We start from the raw sequence: 25,573 nt of genomic DNA, 5'->3' as shown, positions 1-25,573 counted from the left end.
TTTTAAGTAACCAGAGTACAATCTTTTGTTGTTATATATAGATTCAGCTTATATAACATATTATGTGGGTATCTCTTTTCCACAGAAAACATGCTCACTTAATGCTAATTCAAATCTTACCTGGCCAAAAACAATGATAAACTAAGTCCAAGAAAATTCCCCTCTGACATTCACTAGCTATGTAATGCTGGGCAAGTTCTTCCCAAGTTCATTTTCCTCATGAGTAATCTAAGGATATTATCTACTCCACAGGACTTTGAGAGGACTGAACAAGGTAAGGGTTTAAGCCACCGAGCATAGGACCTGGCAGGTCTCAGAGGCTTCACAGATAGTAGCTGCCATCACCTTCATCATCACCATCACACCTTCTCCACACTCCTCTTGGCAACACAATCAAAAGTGCCTTCCCTTTCTTTTGGCCACCCAGCTCCAAAGTGATCCTGGAAAAAGTTTTAGGAAGACCACAATATCACATGGGGACTGGCCATGCGATCTGAATGTGGAAAAGGGAAGAACTGGGAATGCTTCCAGACTAAGCTGTAAGAGCAGGAACCAGGTCGTATTCACCTGCCACACCCCCAGCCCCTGCACAGTGCCCGGCATGCACCACACACTCAGTAAACGTCTGCAAGAGAAGACTAAGAAGTTAAAAACCCACCAGTCTAAGGACAACAGCAAAGCAAGAGCATCAAAAGGGGTGCTATGGTCTGGGGGTTTTTTTGTATGTTTTTAATGGGTAACTCATACGTGTTTCAAAAAAAGCAACACTGATTCTGATTTTAAGGGACAAATCTAAGTAAGGTTTCTCCTCAATATATACGACCCCACAATCCTAAGGATAAACCTATAATTTCCACATTTTTCAAATTAGAGTCTCACCACCCCAAAAACATCTAGTTGAGAAACCTACAGAGTAAGCTTGCCCTAGGGGCCAGTAGGACTGGGACCTCCAACTTCTCCCAGCAATCACTTCCCATCATGACTACTAACTGGTAATTTCTGCTCTTTTTCTAAGTTTAAAAAAAACATTTAAAAAAAATACCGCTTCCCAAACTCTACTTTAATGATCCTCTCAGATCCCTGGGAGAAGTGGCTGAGGTCACACCCACTTCCAGGAAGTAGCGGGCAGGAGCTATGGCGCAGCACAGAGAGGACCGGATCCCTCTGGAAAACCAGGGCTCTGAGCCCAGCTCGGCTTTCTCTCCGCCTGAGCACGCTGACTTTGATCTGTTTGCTGCAGGGCTGTGAAGTCTCACCGACCATTTACCCTCATCAGAAGGTACGGGGGAAAGTCCGTGAGCGCAGACCCTCTTCTGTGAGCTGCTTCAGAAGGAAAGGCAAAATGGAACTCCCTGGTCATGACAGGCACAGGTGAGTTTTCCATACAGGCCCATTCCTGGAACTTTCCCCAAATGATCTCTTGTACAACCTGTTTCTCCTCAAGAAGAAATGCCAGGTCTAAAGCCCCCCAAAATGGAAATGTAAGGTCTCTGACGGTGAGGTAGCTCTTTGAAGTTCCAGCTCAGGCACAGAAGAATCGAACCCATTCACTTCTATTTATGAATGTTGGGAGATGGGGTACTTAATAAAAATAAAATACTTAACATTTTTTATGACATACCAAAGAGTTGGTATTTTTATGAAATGCATTGACAATTATTTCTATATCTATACACATGTGTAGCTTTATTGTAAAAAATATATGATATTAGGCCAGAATCACATGCTGAGTTCTGAGTATTTCTTTAAAGATCCTAGACTCCCTTACATCCACTCCTCTCCTTCTGTCTCATAAAACAATAAGTATTACATCAGCTTATTTCTAAAATTCACAATCTGTCATATTGTTGTGTTATTTTTCTATAATAGTGTCCCTTTCTCACTTGAAACATTAACACAGAGCTACCCAGACTTTCTCAGTTCACAGCATCCCAGCAATATTTACACAGCAGCAGGAAGTCAAAAAAAAAAAAAAGAAAGAAAAAGGCCTCATAGTTCTGTTATTTAGTTAGTAGTCAGTTCCAAACAACTTAACAAGTACTTATGTTCTAAGTACTTAGTAACCATTTGAAAAAATAATACACATAAATTGAAAGGACAAAATTTTCTGTGTCATTTTTAAATAACCACAATTCCTTACTCAGGGATGAGTGCACCTGTTGGCACTACACAACTTCTTTTTGAATCAGACTGGACAATGCCTCCCTCTTTCCCATTCCACATTTATTTTCACATGGCACTTGCCTTTTACCATAGAAACCACCAAAAACCAGCTTCACAAAGAGATGAAGTCATTGAAAAGAACACTGGATACTCTAATAGTGAAACTACATGAGCTAATGGTTCGTGCAATGTTCAAGCATCACTGTGTTCCCTCGAAGAGTTAAAATATCCCAGGGTACACCTGTGAGTCTGTTGCAGCACCCTCGCGTGCCTCAGAGCACAGCTTGGGGACCAAAGGGTTAAAAGGCTCACTGCTGCCTACAGGAAAAAGTCTAAGAGCCTGGTATATGTATAGACTATCACTGGAAGAATACACACGATATATGAGGATATACAAAGAGAAAATACTGTTTGTCTCTGGGGAGACCAACCAAGGAGCTGAAAGACACAGCAGTGAGAGAAAGAAATATACTCTTCATTATAGAGCCTCTTACAACTTGGCAATTTTAAGCTTTCTCCATGTATTATACATTCAGAAATATTTTTAAAATCCTAAATGCAAAAAGAAGTATAAAATGTAAATGATTCAAAAGTTACCCACAGTTGTCATTGTTGGTAAAACTTGTATACACACACACACACACACACACACACACACACACCAGCAAAAACCAGAGCTGAGGGATGGATCCTTAGCTGTGATTTCACTTGATGAATATCAACATAATCGGAAGAGTGACTTGACTGTTGAGGGCAGGATGGTGCTCAGGAGACCTGGGGTAAGCCATCGAGCACCAGCTAATGGCCTCGGTTTCCCTTATAAAATCAGTATTGAAGGTCATAACTGAGTGAGTCAATGGTTTTAATGTGACTGCTAAACCAAAGGAAAAGGAATTATTCACTAGTCATCAAGTGAATGTGGAAAAAAGCCTCTCACCAGGAGAAAGCAGTAGTCATCTATATGCATTTTGAGAAGGAGCAGGGGCATCATAACTGCACTTCAATAGCAGTGGGAAAGTACTTTCTATTCAGAGAAACAAGAGAGACTGCAAGAGAGTTCTGATTCTCTTCCTCTCCATGAAGAGACAACCCCAATGTCCCTTTTAGGGAAGGAATCTTTGGCGGACACTATGAGCTCCCTCCTGGTATCCATTCCCCTTTCTTGTATAGTAATAGGCTTTATTTAATGAAGCCAGTTAACAGACTTGACTTTCCAATCTCCTGTGCGGCACCTGGTGTGGCCATGTGTCCAAGTTCTGACCAGCGAGGTATAAACTGAAGTGCTGATTGAAGATCTGTGAGAAGGCTGACAAAAAATAAGCAACTCTTCTAGGAGATTAGATTTTTGTCATTCCCCCTTCATCGTTCTTGCTTTCCAGATGCAGGTGTGATGGCTGGAGTTCCAGCAGCCATTTTGGACCATGAAGTTGGAACTCACAGGCCAGGATGGAGGGTGAATCAGAAGCATGGGAAGACTCTAGACTCTAAAAGAACATGAGGCTGTCACACCAGCCTGGACTTGTGGCTTCCACACATCCTCTACATGAGAGAGAAATAAACAACTATCTTGTTTAAACTTACCAACAGTTTTAAGTTTTCTGTTACATAAGCCACGTGTAATCTTGATACATTCCTTCACTGCAGTTCATTTACAGGCCACACCTACTTGAACACAGAGTTGTGATCAGGTTGACTAGAGAAAAGCACCTGCTACTGAAGATATGCAGCCTCCGTTGAGAAAGCTATAAATGAGGGCTTACAAAACCAGATTCTTATGGGAATGACGTAGCCCGAGGACATAGTAGAGAGAAATGGCCTGGGGCGAGCCCCAGAGTGCTAATGAGGTTTAAACTTAACTTTTGAAACAACTGGTACAGTCCAAAGAGGGCATTTTTGCTGGGCTGTGATTTAGGCATATCTTGTGTCTCCTGAGATATGGTATGTTGCAAACACACAGAGCAATCTGTAGAAGAGTCCCGCCAAAAAGAGCGGGTGGGTTATTGCTCCCCAGGAACAATGAATGGGGTCCACACAGAATAAAGCACAAAACCTCAGTGCTTACCTTTGGGTTAATTTTTTTAACACAGTTACTTGACATGATCATCTACCACCAAAATGATCACTAAAGAAATCAAACCCCAAAGTCTTCTGAGCAAAAGAAACGAAGTTAAATCACAAGACGGAGAATCAAAGCAGGAAGGAAAACCAGCTCTATGACAGTTTTCAATGGCTTTACTTTTCAAATAATAAATAAGTCTTTTTATTATAACAGTAACATACATTTGTTATGGAAAAATTAAAAACAGATAAGCAAAAAGAAGAAAATAAAAATCACTTGAATCCCACCACCAGGAAAGAGCTACTTTTAACAATTTGGAGTATATTCTGTCAGACTCTTCCAAACTCTCAGTCATATATGCATACATGTGTGTATAAATGTGCATGTATGTACCTGCATATATAGATATGCATGCACATACACAAATATCAATATTTACATATACAAGTGGGGCAAAAGTAGGTTGACAGTTGTGAGTATACAAAAGTTTATTCTTGTATTATTATTATATTATTTTCCATAAGAACAACATGTATATACATATACATGTATATATGTGTGTCTTCAAATTTCTTTACCAAAATGAAATTGTAATAGGTAAACAATTCTGAAATTCCTTTCAAACAATAATCCCAGGCATTTAGGGATTTAAACTTGCTTGGTTAAACATTAGCAAACTACCTTTTCTCCTGGGAAAACCATATCAGAAGCTTAGTATGACACACAATCATGATAACATGATATTAGAAACCAGTACTCATTTGCACAGGCAAAACTAGCTCTTCTGAATGAAGGAGACAGAAAATCACTCTTAGTCAAACACCACAGCAAGGTCCACTGATGGATGACACAATTAGTGGGCAAAACCTTGAGGAGAAACAAGATATTAGCAGAGTCTCAAAATATCACTCCCACACATTTATTAATTACACTATAACTCCACAGTGGAGAAACCCAGCAGACACCCTTCCCCATCACCAGTATGAAGACACAGCATCACGTGCCCCTGGTGTTATGCAGAGGCCACACATCACTCTGGTATTCTTGTCAAAAAGGCATAATCTCAGACTTAACAACGAGGAAACATCAACCAAACCCAAACTGAGGTACATTCTACAAAGTAACTGGTCACTACCCTTCAAAAATGTCACAATTATTAAAGGCAAAAAGAGAGTGAGGACCTCTCCCAGATTAGTCAGGATGAAGGAAACATGAAACTGAATGCAACATGGGATTCTGAAACATAAAAGGACATTAGTGGAAAAACGGTGAAACGCAAATAAAGTAGGTAGTTTGGCTAATATTTTAAAAAGACAAACAAACATGAAACTGGCTTTTCTTTAAAAGCCATGGAAGAAGAGACCAGAAGCAGAATCACACTCTCCTGTCACTGTGTTGTTTCAAAACACTAATGCAACTAAGTGCTAACATCCTTCCCCACGAGGTAAACATGAAATGGAGTCAGAGCATCACAAGTTAAATTGGTTCCACTCATCCTTAACTTGTAGAGCAATAAACAACCTACTACTCCAAATCAAGCATGCACGCGCGCGCACACACACACACACACACACACACACAAAATCTGGGCATGCTATTGATAACTGGGTACATTACCTAAAAAAATCTTGGAATTTCTCCTTTTTGGTAAAGCTCCACCAGATGCTCCTTTTACCTTCTGAAAAGAAAACAAGGAATTGTTAAAATACATCCCATGGAACAGATGATCAGACGATTGGGGGGGTGGGAGATAAATCTCAGAGGTTACCAGTTTCTATAAAAGTCCAGAGGAAATATTCAACCTGGATTAGAAATTTGAGGATAAACAAGAACTTGACCCAGGTCACTGGAGGTAAGTGAAGGGCAATCCTATTGTTCCACCTGATTATTTTCACCAAGTTATAAAGAAAGTCCTCTGGAAAGGGAAGTGGGACCAGACATCAAAATGAAGCACGAGTAGATGCTTCAACTTTAAATCAGCACATTCCCCCAAGAGGCTGGAGTCCACGCCCAGAGATGCAGCTACTCTGGAAGGAGAGTGGCCCCTGCTATCTGCTAGGTCACCAGTGTTTGGGCCTGGGCATGCCCAACAATTACTGTTGAAAGATTTAATAAATATTAATACATAGTTACTGATATTCTGGTTGTATTAGACATCAGTCTACCCCCTCTAAACATTTCTGGAGCACCACTCAATGGCTGGCTCTGTTGCCACCCTAAGCCTCATGCATTTTCTACCTGTCACAGGAATGCCTGGCAGAATGAAATAAATACCCATCAACTTCCAGCCAAGATGGAGGCCTAGACAGACAGGCTGCATCTCCCTCCACAACTAAAAAGGAATATAACTACCTCAAAACTAGAGACAACCAGAAGTTCCAGAACATCAAGCTGCATGGAAGTCCAACAAACAAAGATATAAAGAAGAAATACTCATCCAGAGAGGTAGGAGGGGCGGAGCCAGGGTGGAGAGGACGCCGGTGTGGTGGCAGCAGCAGCAGCAGCAGTGGCAGCGGCAGCAGCAGGCTGCCAGAAAGCACAGTCACACGTTTTAAAAAGTCAGAAGGGACACCTAGGGAGCACTCCCAGCACCAGACCAGACCATGCCGTTCATGGTCCCAGAGCTGGGGAAAATAAAGCCTCATTGCTTCTGATTGTGCAAACCAGTGGGAGTTGGGGCAGAGGAAGAAACTGCCGGTCTCAGCAGAGTCCACTTGTTTAAAGGGCCCCACAGTCCTAGAACATCCGCAGACCCACTCACTCTGGGAACAGCAGCCAGGGCAACCACTAGACAGGTGCCAGTCCCATAAAAAGTGGGAGAAGTGCCTGGAAAGGGGGTGAGTGCTGAGCAAGTGACATTGTTCCCTCTCAGACACCTCCCCCAGATAAAGCACCACAACGTGGTGGTGAAACAGGTCGCCCTACACTGACAAGAAAACCTAAGGCTCTGCCCCTTACAACGTAGCAGGAGCGACAGCTCTACCTAAGATACAGAGGCAAACAAACACAGGAGCCTGTCAAGATGAGGAGACAGAGAAGTATGGCCCAAATGGGGGAAGGGGTCAAGGTTCCAGTGAGAGAACTAAGCAATGAGGAGATAGCCAACCTAACAAACAAGGAGATAGCCAACCTAACAGATGCAGAATTCAAAACACTGGTGATAAAGATGCTCACAGGCTTGACAGATATGCTTATGTATGGCAAACGAATAAGGAAAGAAGTGAAGTGTATGCTAAATGAAACAAAGGAAAATCCACACAAAACCAATGGTGAAGGGAAGGAAACTGGGGTTCAAATCAATGATTTGGAACATAAGGGGGAAAACAAGTCAACCAGTACAGAATGAGGAAACAAGAATTGAAAAAAATGAGGAGAGGCTTAGGAGCCTCTGGGACAACTTTAAACATACCAACATCCAAACCATAGGGGTGCCAGAAGGAGACGAGGAAGAGCAAGAAATTGAAAGCTTATGTGAAAAAATAATGAAGGAAATCTCCCCATATTTGATGAAGGAATAGACATACAAGTCCAGGAAGCACAGAGAGTCCCAAACAAGCTAAACCCAAAAAGGACCACACCAAGACACATCATAATTAAAATGCCAAAGGTTAAAGATAAAGAGAGAATCTTAAAAGTAGCAAGAGAAAAGCAGAGAGTTACCTACAAAGGGGTGCCTATAAGACTATCAGTTGATTTCTCAAAAGAAACTTTGCAGGCAAGAAGGGACTGGCAGGAAGTATTCAAGGTGATGAAAAGCAAGGACTTACAACCAAGATTACTCTACGCAGCAAAGCTACCAGTTAGAATGGAAGGGCAGATGAAGTGCTTCCCAAACAAGGTAAAGCTGAAAGAGTGCATCATCACCAAGCCATTATTATATGAAATGTCAAAGAGACTTACTTAAGAAAAAGTTTAATGTTCAAATTATGAACATTGTAATGACAACAAACTCACAACTATCAACAACTGAATCTAAAAAATAAGAACAAAACCCAACTAAGCAAACCAGAATAGGAACAGAATCATAGGTATGGGGATCATTCGGAGGATTATCAGCTGGGAGGGGGGAGGGGGAGAAATGGGGAAATGGTGCAGGGACTAAGAAGCATAATTGGTAAATACATAATAAACAGGGGGAAGTTTAGAATAATATAGGAAAAGATGAAACCAAAGAACGTATATGCAGGACCCATGGACATGAACTAAGGGGGGTGGGATTGCTGGAGGGAAAGGGGGGTACTGGACAGAGGAGAGCGAAGGGGAAAAAAGTAAAGCTACCGTAACAACATAATCAATTAAATATACTTAAAAAAATAAAATAAATAAACACCCATCAAGTGTTCATGCAAAAGTGGTCACTTGTTACCCTCAGAGACTCACACAATACACTTTACTCTCAAATAGGATTATAAAAATTTTTGTTTCCAATGGCCAGAACAATATCTCCACATTGAATGCCCTCCCAGCCAACAAAAAAAGAGCACGTCTCCGACACACAGCAGGTGCGGGTCAAGCCTGACACCCTCTTCCGTGGTCACGTTTTGGCTGCACCAAGGTCCTGCTGCTCCTGTATTCTGTGCTCTTACCCGCTCTAAGTCTCCTTTACCACATTTTACCATCTGGCATTGAAGGCTGACTCATCTGTGTGATTCTCACATTACGTTACACAGCTTCTACTACAAGTTTATAGTTCACATCTTAGGAACGTGAAAATTGTTGAACACTTCAGCTCAGAAACCTGCCTCTCCAAACATGAATGCCAAACTCATGTAACTCTCTTGGAATCCCTCTTCACACTGGTCTCAGAGCCTCTGTTCCTCTCCCCTCCACTTATGTGCCTCAAAAAGGGATAAAATAAACCTGCACTGTACGCCCACTTAACAGCCCTGGAGGTCACTTGAAATCTCTCTAGAGAAGTCTACGGCATCTTTCCCTCAGACTTACCAACTTCAGTAACATCATAAGGAGGAAATGACAGTTCTTTGGGAGGTGGGGTATGTGGCCAGCCATGATCTACTAAGAAGAACAGCAGGTCTGGCATATAGCAGCTGGTCAGCAAGTATTTGCTGGATGGATGATGGATGGTGAGCAGAGAGATGGACATGCTCACCACAGGGAATGCAACAGATCAAAGAGGGGTGGGGGCAGAAGTAATGCATCACGGACAAACAAACAAAAAACACCTGGACAAAGGCATGAAATCAGTGTGTTCCAAAAAAAGAGAAGTGGTTTGCAATGTGTAGAGCTGGTGCAGTAAAATTGAGGGTTAAAAAGGCTACATGGGCCAGATCATGGAGGGCCTTGTAATCATGAGCAAAAGAGTTTAAACTTCCTCCTGCAACAAAGCAAAAGACAGCAGAGATTTAAGTCACAGATGCCCAGATAGAAGCATTTGGAAAGTTGACTCTGGGCACAGCATGCAGACTGGGTAAACTGAAGGCAGCAAGTCTGAAGGAAGGAGACCAGTCAGGAAGCTATAGCACGTGTCCTTTTAAGGGCTGATGAACACTCAGACAAGAAGAATGGGGATGCAGGGAGACAGGGTGGACTTTAGAGCTATTTAGGAGCCCCAGACAAGACTTGGTCACCAACTCGTCATGGAATGAAAGCAGGATCCAAAGGACGTCTAGATCTCCAGAATTCAAGACAAAGAACAACTCGTTGTTCTTTGAGAAAATGGATAGATAACTCATCCAGTCTGGGCACATTGAGTTTATAGTACCTATGAGATGTTTTGAGTAAAAAAAAGCCAGGTCTGAGTCAGATCTCCGGCTCTAGAAGGGTGCTGATGTGAAAGTCATCAGCTCAGAGATAGTGGTTAAGCAAAAACGTGCACAACAGTTATGAGGAAGAGCGGCTTTCAGAGAAAAGAAAAGACAGGAGGGTCAAACAGAACTCCTAGGCGATGCTGATGCCTAAGGGCTAAGTGAAGAAAGTGACACTGAAGAAAGAAGGCAAGAGAGGGCAGCCTAAAGAGCGGGAGAAAAGCCAGGAAAGAGTGGTACCCAAGAAAGCAGGGGAAGAGCAGTTCCAAGAGGAAAACAAGTTCAAATATTCAAAAAGTAAAGCAAAATCAGGGCTAAAACGTATCCACCAAGCATGACAATGAAGAGGTCCCTGACAACATGGCGGCTGTAATGGATTAACAGGAGACCGATCAGATGGCAACGGTGAACTCAAAGACAGGTGTAGTAGAGATGATGAGAACAGAAAAGTTTTTAAAGAAGCTTTCAGCAAAGGATGGGATGACTAAAAAGGACACATTAGAGGGACAATTTTGGGATATGTTTCTTTTTAAGGTGAGAGAAAAAAGCCAGAAGAGGGAGCCATCGGGCATCTCAGAGGGAGCGGATTTCAGGAAGGAGCAGGTTTCCCGAGGTAGGAGGAGCCGCACCAGGAGGACAGAGGGAATCCAGTTCTCTGATGAGATGGAGGAACTGGAGGCACATGAGTTCCCAGGAGGCACATGAGTTCCCAGGAAGCACGAAGGGAATTTGGGGAGTTTCTGTTTAGGGATCCCTGTTTCCTCTGAAAACTACAAGGCAAATTGTTTTCTGAGAATCAGGAGGGAGGGAAGCATCCGAAGTTCGGCACAGAAGAGAGTACACTGGGTTTGCTGGGCAGTGACAGGGCCCAGCAGAGGGGGAGTGCTGGGAACACGACATGGGCCCAGACCCCGTGGCAGCGCGGATTCCTAGCGGTGTGCATGTAAACGCAGAGAATGCTACCAATGGAACCACCACCGGTTGGAGTTCCAAGGACAGTTAACGGGGCAAGACAAGGAGATAAGGGTCACTGAGGGTAGCAGTGATAAGAGAATGTTTCAAGTCATGGATCCTGATTGATAAGCAGGCTAACTAAACAGGGGAAGTGGCTGCCCGGACCAGCCACAGGCCTGAAGGTGTCAAAGTGGGAGACCACCACGTTGAAATCAGAATAAATGAGGGAAAGAGCTAGACCAAGAGAGGGTTAATAGTGAAATATTTAACTTAAAATTTCAGAGGCAGAGCTAACTGTACAAGATTACGAGCATGCTACAATTCTGCCACTAACTTTGTAACAGTGAGCAAGTTATTTCAAGTCTCTGGGCCTGTTTCATTCCCCTCCACCCCCCAGTTTTATAAATTTTCCATCACATTATACTAAGAAATACGTGGGACAAAGTGGACTTCACAAGAATTGCTGTGTCCCAACTAACAAGAGTAGTGAATGTAAATCATATAACATGAGGCCAATCAATATTAGATTACTTTAAAGCTAATCACTGAGTTTATCGCTCATCTGACCTCCTGGCCTTTCTTCCTCCTCTCCACCCTGTCCTCCCTACTGTCTAATTTGGGACCTCTCCTCACTCTTCAAAATTTAAACAGAGGACAGACTAAGTGGGCTAGGGTGAGAGAGTAGATGAATTTCAAATCAGCATTGATGATTTAGAACAGCGATTTTCAACTGGAGTGCTGCAAGAATTTTTAAAACATACAATACCTGACTAGTTAGGCAGGGGCACTGACCTCTTCTTTTCCCTTAGATTGTCAAAGAAAAATAATGACAACAGTCAACACAGCCATAGCCATCCAGTGTGAATAAATAAAAATTATACTTATTTTTTGTAAGATTAGCAAAAAATATAATGTATTTCTTGGTGTGCTGCATTTAGCAATTAGTTTATGTGTGTCATGAGATGAAACAGGTTGAAAATTGCTGATTTTGAAGCTCCAAGATAGTCTACAAACTATTAGAACTACAGTGAAAGTTGAAGTGTTAATAAACATAAAATCAACATTTGAAAACTGGTAATATCCCCAAACACCAGTTAAAATACATAAGAAATAAAAGATAGCAGTTATAATAGTTACAAAAATTACAGAGTACCTTTAAAAAAGCTAGCAAAATATAAGCTCCGTTACTGAAAATTAGAAAATATTGTTGAAAGACATAAAAGAGCCCTGATTAAATAGAAAGGTATGGCATGTTTAATAGTCATTCATTAAATATTTATGAAGCACCTACTATGTGCTGTGTGGGCATTGTTAAGTGCTGAGGACACAGAAATGAACAAAACAGACAAAAGTACCTGCCCTCATGAAACTTACACATGATGTAAACAGATTAATCAACAGATTAAGTATGATCACAATCAAAATCTCAACAGGATTTTTTAAACTAGATGAACTGATTCCAAAATCCATATAGAAAAACAAATGTCTAAACTCAGGAGAGTTCTGGGAAAAAATTAACATGGAAAAATTGCTTTCGCTACCAGATACAAATTATTGGGAAAGACCGCACAACTCTAGTAATGGTGGGAAAATTGGTTATCAATATGGAAAATAAAATGTAGATTCCCACACTTCATAGAAATGTAAAAATAAGTTATAGATGAATTAAAGACCTAAAATGTTAAAAACACACACATGTGCATACACACATGTGCACGTCTAAATAAATTAAAGCATCAGAAGAAATATCTTTATGACCTTAAGTTAGAAAATAATTTCTTAGACATGATACAAAAAGCACAATTTATAAAAGAAAAGTTTAGTACATCAAAATTCAAAACTTCTGCAAAATAATTCATAAACAAAGCTAAAATTTTTTATATCCAGAATGTGTAAAGAACTAAATAAAACTTTTAACAGAAAGAAAAATGCATTGAGAAATAGGCCAAAAATGTAAATAGGCAACTCAGAGAAGAAAAAACAGAATGGCCAATAAACATATATAAAGAGTTTCAACTCTCACAGAAGGAAATGCCAAATATTTTGATGCTACTTCACAACCATTAGATTGGCAAAATCAAAAGTCTGACCAAGCATTAGTGAGGCTGTGCAAAACAAGGAGTTCGCTGCAGATAAAGAGTATAAATTGGTGCAACCAGTCTGGGGAAAATTTGTCAATATCTAGTAAAAATTAGGATAAACACACCCACATGCCAGCACTGCCACTTCTACATATATTTCCTACAAAAACTTGCACATGTACCCCAGGATAAAAGGGTAAAACTGTTGACTGTTACACTGTTAATAGAAGCAAAAAAAAACAGAAACAGTCTAAATGTTCATCAATAGAATAGAATAATAAATGACAAGGTAGAATATCAAACAACTATTAAAATGATGAATTAAGTTGCATCACAACACGAATAGATTTCAAAACAATGTTGAAAGGGAAAGTCTTACACAGAGTCACAGGTGATAGTATTTATCTGTATCTTTAAAACACACAATCATTATATTGATGAATACTTATATATAAATAAAATATAATGGCATGCATAGGAATGAGAAACAACTTCACAGCTATGATTACTTCTGGGAGTGAGGGAAACAAAAGCAACTTCAACTTTTAAGAAAGTTCTTTCCCTTGCTGAAAAAAGAAAATCTGAAGCAAATATATCCAAATTGTTTTTATTTCTGATTTTGGATCCATGAGTGTCTCTAGTATTATTTTCTGTACTTTTTTGTACTTTTTTACTTAAATATTTTTATATCAGTCAACTCCTATCTTCTTAATTCAAAGCAGAGGTTCAGAGGAAAAGAAAAATAAAACTGATTAAGGTAAGATTTGGGGGACTCTGTGAATTTCTACAAACAGTCCCATTTTTGTTTCCCATCCTCACAAAGAATCAGGAGTTACCTGGGTACAGTAAAATCTCCATGAGATAAACACACTAAGACAATGTTACAAGTTAAGACATTAAGGTAGTTCTCCAAAAGTGCATCTCTCACCTCTCGCACATGTCTTTTCAGGTGCATGTACACTCTCTGTCCAGTTTTTCGAAAATGTCTCTCAACGTGTTCCCTTCCAAAGGCCAAAAATGTATTCATGCATACATAGAGTCCACCTTCAGAATTCTAGAAGAAAGAGGTTATAACATTAGCCAAGGACACTTCACCAAGCAGTCTAAATACAGAGGAAGGGCAGGGGAAAGAAGGCGAATGATGAAGACAAAGCCTAGCAAAGGCCACCTGACTGTCACAGTCACCTGCCGTGACCCCCCAGGGACTCCACAGACATCCACAGTGGCAGCGCCCGCCCCAACCCTGGGTTCTGGGTGCTCTTGGACAACCGAGCATAGTGTAATAGCAGTGAGATCCTCAAAGGTCCTGGGAAGCAAGCATGGCTGTCTGACTCTCCACACGGGCGTAAATGACAATAAGGGACAGAAGGAAGTTGGCAAGTGATCTGACCACCCTCAAACTGCAGTGGTTTATCATTGTTACTTCCTCAGTTATCACTGCAAGTCTCTAGGAACAAGAAGTGTTTATACTCTGTTAGCAGGACAGGGTTCTTCAAAGATATTGTTCCCTTCCTTTGATGACACATGATATTTGATAGTACCCATTAACAAGTTATAACAATTTAATACATAAATAATAATTTAATATGTAAATGTTAAAGATGGAGCCCTATAATAATCATAGCTATCAGTTCATATTATTGCATGCCTGATATGTGCCAGGTGATTTACATATATTATTTCTGATCCAAACACTACTGCAAGCTGCTTATTATTATTTCCATTTTACAGTTGTTGTTTTTTAACCAAGGGATATCATATGCCCATGTTCACACAGCTTGGAAGTATCAGAGTTAAATTTGAATCTCTTTCTGTTTTAACTCCTCTATGCAATATTTCAAATATTATTTAATTATAGACATATTGCTACCATGAGCAGTCAAAAATATTGTTTGCATTTTCGATACTTTATTTCTATCCCAATCTCATCTTTACTTTTCTCTCACTCTGCTTAACATGCTTCTCTGTAAACTTAGCATCTAAAATTAGCCCTGTTGCCTCAGTGGAGTGGATTTTTATTAAGATCCTGTTTGTCTCACCACTGCAATTTTTTTTAGTTCTTAAAAACTTGTCAGAATTGCCAACAAACACTTATCAAAATGTCTTACATTGCATTTTTTTTAATTTTTATTGAATTTATTGGGGTTACAGTGGTTAATAAAATTATATAGTTTCAGATGGACAGTTCTGTAACACATCAGCTGTATATCGCATTGTGTGTTCAGCACCCCACGTCAAGCCTCCTTCCGTCCCCGGTTATCCCTCCTTTAAAATTTCCATACATACACTATGCTCATTATCAAAATATAAAAAAATAATTTTTAAAGTTCTAATAACTCGAATGTTGGGTTTTTTTTACTTTTTAATAAAACTGTCCAACACTGAATCTACGGTTTATAAAACAGACATAAAGGAGTCTTATCACAATGAAAACATTATAACAGCACTAGTGCAAACATGTGTCTATTATTGTAGCATATACATTGCTAAAGTCAAGGGGAGAAAAAGGAATAAAGATGCCAGAGGAAGAATGGTCTCAATTTCCTGATGACATTATAGTTTATATGGAAAATATTAAGGAATCTACAAACTATTAAAAATAACAACGAGTAAAACTAATGCATGAGGTTAGCAAGTCATGGGATACAGGTTAATAGACAAAAATCTATTTCGGTTTTATATCCTGGCAACAAATACTTTCAAATAAAATTTTCAAAACTTGACTACAAAATAGCATCTACAAAACTCAGAATTCTACAGCTTGTGCTTCTGGATAAATTTTTCCCTTAAATGAGATTATCTGAATAAAATCAGAAAAGCTCTTCCCATTATATATACTTGATTAATTAGGTAAATATTTTCAAAATATTTTTAAATAAACATGTTCTTTTGCATAGTCATAATCCTTAAGAAAAAAAGTACTGCATCATTATAATGGTCAGTTATTCAGTAAGCCCATTAAATTCAGCACCACATATTGTGATTTAAAAAAAAAACAAAACCACTTCCATTCTCTTCCAATAAAATGGAATTCCTCCCAAAAGAATGAAAACCAGAAGATATACTGGAGAAAGCATGAGATTTGCAACCAGAGATCCTGAACTGCTAATTAACTTGTAGCCTAAGGCAGGTTGTTATACAGTCTCTGAGCTTCAGTATCTACCTCTGTAAACATGGCTATTCCAATAATTCCCACCTCACAGGGTTTCATGAAGTTCAAAGAAGATGAAACACATTTTGTGCTATAATTAAAAATATTGGTAATTATTTGTTGAAAGCTAAAAGTTCTGTGTATTACATGCATCTCCTATTATTTCAATTATTTCATAAGGGAGGAAACAAGCAGATAGAAGGAAAAAGTGAGTCCGACAGCCACACAGGCTAGGGGTAACAAATACTAATCTGTCAGAAAAATACATTAGGCAACTCATAAGAAACCAAGAAATTATCAAGCAGAAAAAGAAAAATGTTTAAGTGTAGACTAGCTATATAATGCAAGAGTATAAAATCTCTAAAATAATCATGAAGTCTTTGCTAATTTCATTAGGGAATTCGATAAAAATTTAATATGCTAAACATTCATTCTCAGTTTCCAGAGTCCCTCGATATTGTCACAAAGTCCATAATCGAACAAAAAATACTATGGCCCTCAGAGACAGACGGCGCCACACAGGGAAGGACTCGACACAGGCCTCATCCATCAGACGCTCGGGTTGACCGCTGAAGCCACATACGCCCCTCTGCTAGCAGCTTCGAGATGGGGATACCACCCAGGGAACTTGCCAGTAATTCTACAAATTCAGGATACACTGAGACAGAAAACACTTTCAAAGCTACCTCATAGAGAACAACACCCCAATCTAATTATCTAGTTTCTCCCCTCTTGCTTTATTAATGTCTAAATATTGGTCCCACAAGGCAATTTTTGTCACATACACAGTCAATACTCCATGCCATGTATACAGCTTCTTTCACTCGTGGTGACAAGTCTATGCTGACATATCTCTCCCAAAGCACAGAGAAGGGTTTATAGCCTGGGATCAGAGATAAGCTGATTGACTCGTAAGACTTTCGAACTCTCCGTCTTATCCTCTCTATTAACCAGCCACAACCCCACGAAAATCACTGCTTCAGAAAGCACCAAAAGGCACTTGGTTTCATGTGACCAAAAGTGCAGCCAGAAATCAGGCAGGACCTTCTGTGGAAGCGCTGTGCTAAACCTGCAGAAAAAAGGATCACAGCTTGGTTTTTGTAATAACACTAGCAGAGCACACACAAGAAAAAAGTAACTGCACTAGATTGTAAAGCCCAGGTAGAATTCTTTCTTAATGTCCAATGTCCTTTGTCTTAAGACTTGGTGCAATAACTCTGTAGAAGAAAATAAAAATTAAACAGTTTTTATTTTAAAAACCAGGCAGATTTAGAGAACAGTATCAACTGACAGTGAAATGAAACTTGAAGAATAAGAGGAAAGAATATAAAATGATATTTTTTTAAGTCATGGTGGTAGGGTGCTTTATTAAAATAGATTACAAATGAAATTCATATATATTGCGTTAACTTTTGAAATAAATGGTAGTATAACAATGGAGATTCCAAAACTATATTCATTCCATACATCAAAAACTCTTAATATGTCAAGCCACAAGAATCACAAAAATAAGGGGGAATTCACTAATAAAAGTTACTGGTCCAGTCAGACTTCAGTATAGAGGACAATTAACCTAGATCCACACCATATACCAAACACTGTAACAAGGTCCAGAGAGATCCAAGAGATGGCATTTTTAAACTAGAAAAGAGCAGAACAGCATATTTATCCCACTAGAGAAAGGGAAAATAACTTCTGGCCAAGAAAATACAAAATCACAAAAGAGATGGTGTAGTTGAGTATAAATATATAAACACTAATGAACAAGTTTTACACCACAAAATATAATGAGACAGTGAGAAAACCAACAATAACAGAATGGGTGAAGATGTGAAGGATAATGAAGAAAAGCTTACATGCCTTCTATGTAAAGCTGATAAAATTACATACAGGATGTCAATATCCAGTTTCAACTTGGTAGGAGTCTTTTTAAGATTACTTAGTTTTAAATGTGAGAAAACATTAAAATCAATTCGGCACATCCTCACCTCCTAAAGTAAGCCCATTACAACAATCTGAAGGTGAGTATATAGGCCTACTAAACTAGCAAAAAAAAGTATAATTGCACAGCCTGGAGCCACAGAGAAAGTCTATATATCGAGTCCCACAATATAAATTAGTTCTTTCTTTCTATAGAGCATTAAAACTGTGACCTTTGACACAGAACTTCTCCTTTGGATACAGACTCCAGGAACCCAAAAGAAATAGAAAAAAAAATAAGTTCAAAAATACTCGCAGATGCACTGTCTATAACAGGAAAAGGTAGCAATGGTCCCAAATAGAGAAGCTAAGAACCTGTGGCATATAAACACAACAAAATACTTTACCATTATTTAAAATGACAAATTTATGAATTGTGTGTAATGTGTATAGAACATATGCATAAAATTGCATACAATGTGCATAAAAAAATAATGTTCATGAAGAAAGAACACATGCTGATGACAAGAAGGGAAGGTGAGGTGTGTCTGTATCTTGACGGAGACCTGAAAGGAAAGTGGAATGTAATAAATGTTTCAGATTTACTTAAGTCCTTGACTTTGGGGTCCACAGCCTCACCTCCCATTACCTCCATGTTTGGTCCAGAAAGGTGTTTCTCAAACTAATGTCATAAAGGACGAGGTTGTTTTCTTTTGTTTTGTTTCTATTCATTAGGGAAAGAGATGTGGTCCCTGTGCACAGGACTAGTTCCCAGCCCCAGCCAGACATGAACTTACACATGTAAGTCCCACAAAACCCAAATAGGTCTACATCCTGTTCAAACAAACCAATCCACTGTTCATGCACTTGGATGTGACTGCAAAGTCAAGCTGCTATAGAAATTTCTAAACACTTACTCTCAGTGTTTGTACCTATCTCTTGGCACCAGTCAGTAGGCTACACTTGGAGAAGCACTGGTCTAGAGCTGGGTGAACTGCCCAGTCCTAAGAGTGTCTCCCTCTCAGGAAAGCATCACTTCAAGGACCTTAGGGGGCACCAGACCAGGCCTCAAGCCTTCAGAGGAGTGCCATCAAAACCAGCTACCCACCCTAGCTGGTGTGGCTCAGTGCATTGAGCGCTGGCCTGTGAACCAAAGGGTCATCAGTCCGATTCCCAGTCAGGGCACGTGCCTGGGTTCCAAGCTAGGTCCCCAACTGGGGCCGCGCGAGAAGCAACCACACCTTGATGATTCTCTCCTCTCTTTCTCCCTCTCTTTCCCTCTCTCTAAAATAAATAAATAAAATCTGAAGAGAAAAAAAAAACCCGCTACCCATATCAATGCCTGCCCAACTGTAGCTGCTCCCCAGTTCTCATGCCTGTCCATCTCTCCTCCTGCCAGCCTCTGCCCAAGACCAGTTCCCTCATCTCCCTGCTCATCCACCTGTGCTGACAGTCCTTAACCCCAAACCCACTTTCATTTCACAACTGTCAGATCCTGCTATTTGAAATCTGTAGCTGTGAGAAACCCAAGCTTCCTTCATTTAGTGCCAGTAGATTCAGAAGGTGAGCTACACAGTCGCTCCTTGAGAGCTGGGAAATTGTATCACATGCATTACTGAATTCCCAAAACAGTATCTGGTACAGAGCAGGACTGAACAAACATTCACGGAATGAAGGGCAAGTTTTGTGTCATTTGTCTGTCATTCTGTTACATAGTTTAATCTCTCAAACTCATCCTCAGTGCCCCTTTTTAAAATAGTTCTTAGCACGGGCTCCATTTCAAGTCTTTGGCATAACTCGATAATGAAGATCAAAAGAAAACTGATGGCCATGCACAGAACAGAGCCTGAGGCACCAGCAGAAATACTAGCTTTTCTGGTTTGTTTGGATAAAGTCATACTCTTAGCAGCCTGGACACTTGAACCCACTGTCCCAGCTCTCCTACCTTCTGCAACCAAGCCAGCCTCCCACAGCTCTTCGGGGCAGTGGCCGCCATCTCCGCACCCATCCCACCTTGGCCCTGTATATGGCTCCTACTTTCAGAGAACACCCATCCCAGAATGGCCAAAGTGTGTACCTCTCTGTGTGTTCTTAGCTAAATAAGATTCTAATTATCATTTTCATCATGCGCTAAACAGAAACTTGATCAAGATGCAAGGCTTGATTTAGAAACCTGATATCACAAGGAATTCAAAAAATACCACTCAGAATTTCTCTAAGGCTTTATAATGATTCGCTTTGAAAACCTCTCCCACTCATGATCAAACCATAAGAGAGAGAGGCAGCATTCGAGAAGCCTATGCATTGTTTACCCACTCTTCAATGCATTTAAATATAGATACGATATGTCCATAGCCATTTGTTTATTACTTTACAATGTAGTACCCTAACTACTATTCAGAAGTAACATCAAGGAAGGAGTCACCTTTTATTGTACTGACTGCCACCTAAAAGAACATTAAAACAGTGGCAAATATAAAGGTCAAGGTTACACATGTTTCAGAGTAGCCAGTGAGCAGTCATTTTAAATAAAAATACACCACATTGTCAATCAGTAGATGTTCAGAGAACTTTGTTTACCACGGTGTATTCTTGGAGACCAGCCTCTGCTGAAGTCAGGAAGGGAGAGTGAGCATGTGTGAGCTACACGCTCAGGAAACAGAGTCGCTGCGTAACACTTGTTTTTAGAACTACAGAACAGTGTGGAAAACAAGCGGTCATCGCCGCAAAGAGAAACATGACGTAGGTAGATGGAGTCACGAGAAAGCCTCGTACAGGACAAATTACATACTAACCCCCTGCAAGGCTGTGCCTCACACATTTCTGCAAAAGGGAGACAAAAGGGACAAGACTGCGGTATTATCTACAATGCTGATTTTAAAAAGAAAAAGAAAATAAGTTAACTAAATTAGATGCTTGTGATAGTGAAAGGAAATAACCTGAATGCCCAACAACAGATCAGTGTAGTAATTTATGGCGTATCCATGAAATGTAATACTCTTGGGCCACTTAAAATGGACCTGTGATGAGTATTTATTGATAGATATTTCTGAGTGAAGAAAGCAGATGACAAAACTGTGTGCATGATATAATCTATGGGACATGTACACGCTTAATGGCATGATGTCATCTCTGCATGGGGAAATAATGTGGGATTTTTTTCTTCATGTTGTCTTTGGGTGTGTTCTAATTTTTCTTCCAGGACAACAAAATTTTCCTTAACTGAATGTATTTAGAAACAAATATATGCATATGGAATAGAACAGGCAATCATTCAAATGTGACCTTTTCTTCACCAAAGCTCTTCTTGGGCTTTTGCAAGATAACTTACAGCTTTAAGGCACTGCATAGTCGTTTCTCAAAGTGAAAGTACAGTCTGAAATAACTAAGAGATTAATTCGAAATGTGCAGCCAAGGAAATTCGTGAACACACAAGTAAAAGAAAGGAGATGAGGACTTTAATCTCAGGGAGGCAGACTAGAATGTGATTACAACAGAGAAATGGAACAAATCAAGGACACGGTTCCCCAGCTGGGTGCCATCCAAGCTTACAGAAGGGAGATGGACTGTGTGGAGTCTGGAAAAGAAACTGCGAAAGACAATGAGGCTGTGATGTCTTCTCTGGGGGCAAGAGACGTTGGTGGGGGTACGGGCTTGAGTTTATTCAGCAGAGAGAGAGACAAGCAAGGCTGGTGCCCTGATGACATTGGGTGCCCTGATGACATTAGCATCCTGGTAAGGAGAGACAGAAAACAAGACATAGAAAAGACAATTTCCAGCAGTGATAAGAGTGACAGAGAAGCCCAGGGAGTCTGGAGAGACAATAGGGTTGAGGCCATTGTACAGCTCAGGGCATGGGGGTCAGGGGGCGAGGGGACAGCTCAAGGATGAGAGGGCCAGGTGAGCCAAGTGGGAAGAGCACCTGGTTAGATGAAAAAGCATGTGCAAAGGCCAGAAATCCAGAGAAAGCTTGGCTACATCCTCAAAAACCAGAGAGGAAGTCAGGATGCTAGAGTCGCATGAGGGGCAGAGGTAGCAGGAGATGAGGAGGAGAGGTCCACAGAGGCCAGCAGAGGTGACCTCCGCAACATGAAAAAAGCTGGAGTTCACTCTCAGTGGGATACAAAGACACTGGAGGCTTTAAAGTGGGAAGTACCACAATCTGATCTCCATTTTTAAAAGCTCACTCTGGCTACCAGGTGAGAACTATGGGGTGGGGAAGGTCAAGAGAATGTATGGTTACAAGGCTATTATATATTCTAGTGCTGTCCAATACAGTAGCCACTGGCCACATAGGAATATTTAAATCTAAGTTAATTTAAATTAGGTTAAATTAAAAATTCAGTTTCTCAATCACACTGGACACATTTCCAACAGCTCAATGGCCACACGTGGCTAGGGGTTACCACACTGGACATACAGGTACAGCACAATCCCATCATCACAGAAAGTTCTTTAGACAGCCCTTGTCTAAAATAAGGCAACCTCGTGGCTTAGCCTGAGGGAGGTGGCAGGAGGAGGAGGGAAGGGGGCTCTTAGCAGAGATGGGGAGACTTGGGCGGATTCAGGATACAATTTTAGGATAGAGTCCAGAAGCCTAGAAGATGGATTAGATATCGGGGTGTGTGGAAAAGGGCTGAGTCGAGGGCAATTGCTAACTGTTTTGACTCATTACTTCACAAGACTGTCCACCACTCTCAGCTCAGTCCTCGCCTTCATGAAGCAACCATCTGCCTATTAATTCAGCCTCTCGGGAACTTCCATATCTGAATGGTAGATATAAATATTTCGATGTACAGCTCCCCAGTCTATTCTGGCTTCTGGAGCAAAACAAACAGACAACGGTTTTCACATGCAAAATCAAGTACATGCAGATGGGAAACAAATGTGCAATAAGAAAGTAAAACAGGTTCCAGATCAAGTGGAACCCAGATCCAACCCAGAGAAAGGGAATTACAGGAGAAAGCACTGTCCAAAATAGGCTGCAGTTCAAGGAAAGACTCAGCAGTTGACCAGTAGAAAAGAACTACTAGAGACAATATTGGCAAAATCAAAAATTTTGGTTTCAATGGCAAATCCACTGAAATAAACTTGTCTATATAGAAGCTAACTAGAAAAGAGCAAATGCCTATCATCTCAAGAAAGGGTAGGCCTCTGTTGAACACATAAATCATACAGTGGCTGTGATGTGTAAAGAAAAAAATAGAAATAGTAACACAGTAATGGTCTTCCAGCTTGCTCCATCTCGGAGGTTTTCCTCTGTGCAGAAGACTCCTACCCCTTAGAGCTGCAGGGCTCAAGGCAGGGTCCCAACAGCGAGGTTTGATACAATATAAATGCACTGTCCCTCTGAGGCATCGTTTAACTTTTTTCCTAAGTATAAAGCCAAATCATTGCTCTGGGTATTCAGAATAATGAGGACGCTGTCCCCCAGATAGTGGGGAAGGAAGGGTTCAGGCAGGGCACAAAGAGCAGAACCTCTAATGCTCATGGCACACATGGCAAGTGAAAAATCGTCAGCGGAGGAAGACACAGAGATGAGCGTCTGCCACAGAGCTACAGTGAAGCCATAATACACCCAAGTTGTTCCCAGCTTACATCCAAAAAAAGAAAATGTGGAACCATGTTGTCGCAGGTAAAAACCTGTCACAGTCATGTCTCACTATTTTCCAAAAGAGACGGTTTTCTTCAGGATGCATGTCTCCAGATAAACTGCATTATACATGAGGATGTAGTTTTCCAGGCTACCCCATGAAAGCCCATCAGATGAAGCTGAACTTGAGTATGAATAACAGCCCCAAACGTGCCCTGGCTGGTGTGGCTCAGTGGACTGAGTAGCGGCCTGTGAACCAAAAGGTTGCTGGTTTGATTCCCAGGGGGCATATGCCTGGGTTGTGGACCCAGTCCCCGGGTGTGGGCATGTGAGAGGCAACTGATTGATGTGTCTTGCACATCACTGTTTCTCTCCCTCTTTTTCTTCCTCCCTTCCCCTCTCTCTAAAAATAAATAAATAAAATCTTAAAATAAAAAAAATAAAATAAAATAAACAGCCCTGAACAGAGTTCCCCTAAGGAGGCCAGCACACACTCACGCCCAAGGCTTCCACTTTAGGGCAGCACGAGCCTCATGCAGTATTACTGAGTACAGCATGTCTCTTTGGGAAAGCCAAGACTGTATAAATTCCATTTCACCCTCTTCTCGGAGGGCTCCCTCCCACTAAATCCCACTAAAGAAATGGTTAGCAATAAGTCACATTTAATGGGCAGCCGTGATTACAACCCTGCACAGTGGATATGACAGAGAGAACCAAGGCCCAGAGAAATTCAGTATAATTAAGGTACTTGCTGAAGTCCTATTGCTACTAAGTAGTAAAGGGGTGGGGGGATTTGAACCCAGGCCAGGCTGGCCCACCCCTCACTCTACCCCACCACATGCTGCCTGGAGCAACTGAGAAGCAGGTGTTGTTCTGGTGGCAGGAGCTAGGTGGGTGGCTGTCAGCAAGCACAGACCATCATGGGCGCCTGAGGAAAAGAGCAGTTCCTTCTGTTTTTTTCAAGACTGTTTCACTCCAAGCAAACAAAAGGAATGGGCAAAGGAGAGCCAGGCCACTGAAGTAAGTAGCTTGTGCTAGGGGCTCTGTCTGCCAGGCTCTCCTGCGGGAAAGAACAAGGGCTTCACAGGCCCTGCCAGCTCTACTCCCCACTCTCAGAAGGGCAGCTGAAGTCCCTGGGAGGTGGCTGCTCCAGGCAAACAGCTCCCTGGCAAGACCCAAGGTGCTGGGCCCCGACCCCCGGCTGCTGGTGACCCCACAAGCCACCCACCCTCATCAACTGGTGTCCAGCCATGGTCCATGGATCTGTCCATGGTCCCGCTTGGCTGGTGGGGGCGGGGAAAGGCAGCCCACACAAACTGAGCCTCCTTTCAAAGCCTCAGGCTGGAGACTCAGTGGCAGAAGCTGCCCGAATGGCATGTCCAAAGGAGTGACTCAGCAGGTGTTCCCAAAGGATACAATATACCCCAGCCCCCTGTGCCTTTCCTTTCCTTCAGTCCCCTGTGTTTGCTTTCCTCCTGGCCAATCAACCCACTAATCCCACTAACAGATCGCCAAGTGTATTCCTAAGACCTGCAGGGAACAGAAATATCTAGGTCCAGGCCGCCACTTTACAGCCACACCCAAAGCATTAACCAGGACAAAAAAAGCAACACTTGGTTTGATTAGGAGAAAGTTTTCATAATTGCAACTCACAAGAACCATCAACTTCTTAGCCAACTGCTCATGTAGTTAACATGGGGCAGATTTTCTCTAGAGTGCTTTTATTTCATAAAACAGTCAAGTCTATATACATTCCATCTATACTTACTTGTGCAACATGATTATCTGTTCAAATTTCTAACTTCTGGGAAAAATACTGTCCCAGATTCCTGAGTTTCTCTGGAAGTTGAGCCAATCAGTGAGAGGACAAGAGGCATGTACCAGTCA

The 25,573-nt window shown here is 41.1% G+C and overlaps 1 protein-coding gene and 1 non-coding gene across 2 annotated transcripts in view; one reads left to right on the top strand and one right to left on the bottom strand.

The window, feature by feature from the left end:
- Window positions 1–25,573, bottom strand: part of USP13 (ubiquitin specific peptidase 13) — a 117,544-nt gene that overhangs the window by 81,172 nt on the left and 10,799 nt on the right. The window contains exons 2-3 of the mRNA XM_090274231.1: window positions 13,951–14,076; window positions 5,840–5,900 (exon numbers count right to left, since the gene is read on the bottom strand). Coding sequence (XP_090130357.1) covers window positions 5,840–5,900; window positions 13,951–14,076 — 187 coding nt within the window. The remainder of the gene's footprint in view (window positions 1–5,839; window positions 5,901–13,950; window positions 14,077–25,573) is intronic.
- Window positions 17,216–17,390, top strand: LOC150020932 (small nucleolar RNA SNORA81). Its single transcript, XR_016513606.1, has one exon. It is a non-coding gene; the product is annotated as a small nucleolar RNA SNORA81 (small nucleolar RNA).

Source organism: Furipterus horrens, unplaced genomic scaffold (assembly GCF_987537825.1).
Source record: "Furipterus horrens unplaced genomic scaffold, mFurHor1.1.pri manual_scaffold_1, whole genome shotgun sequence".
Classification (NCBI taxonomy): domain Eukaryota; kingdom Metazoa; phylum Chordata; class Mammalia; order Chiroptera; family Furipteridae; genus Furipterus; species Furipterus horrens.
The sequence above is the reverse complement of the archived record's forward strand: the minus strand, read 5'-3'. Positions and strand labels throughout refer to the sequence as shown.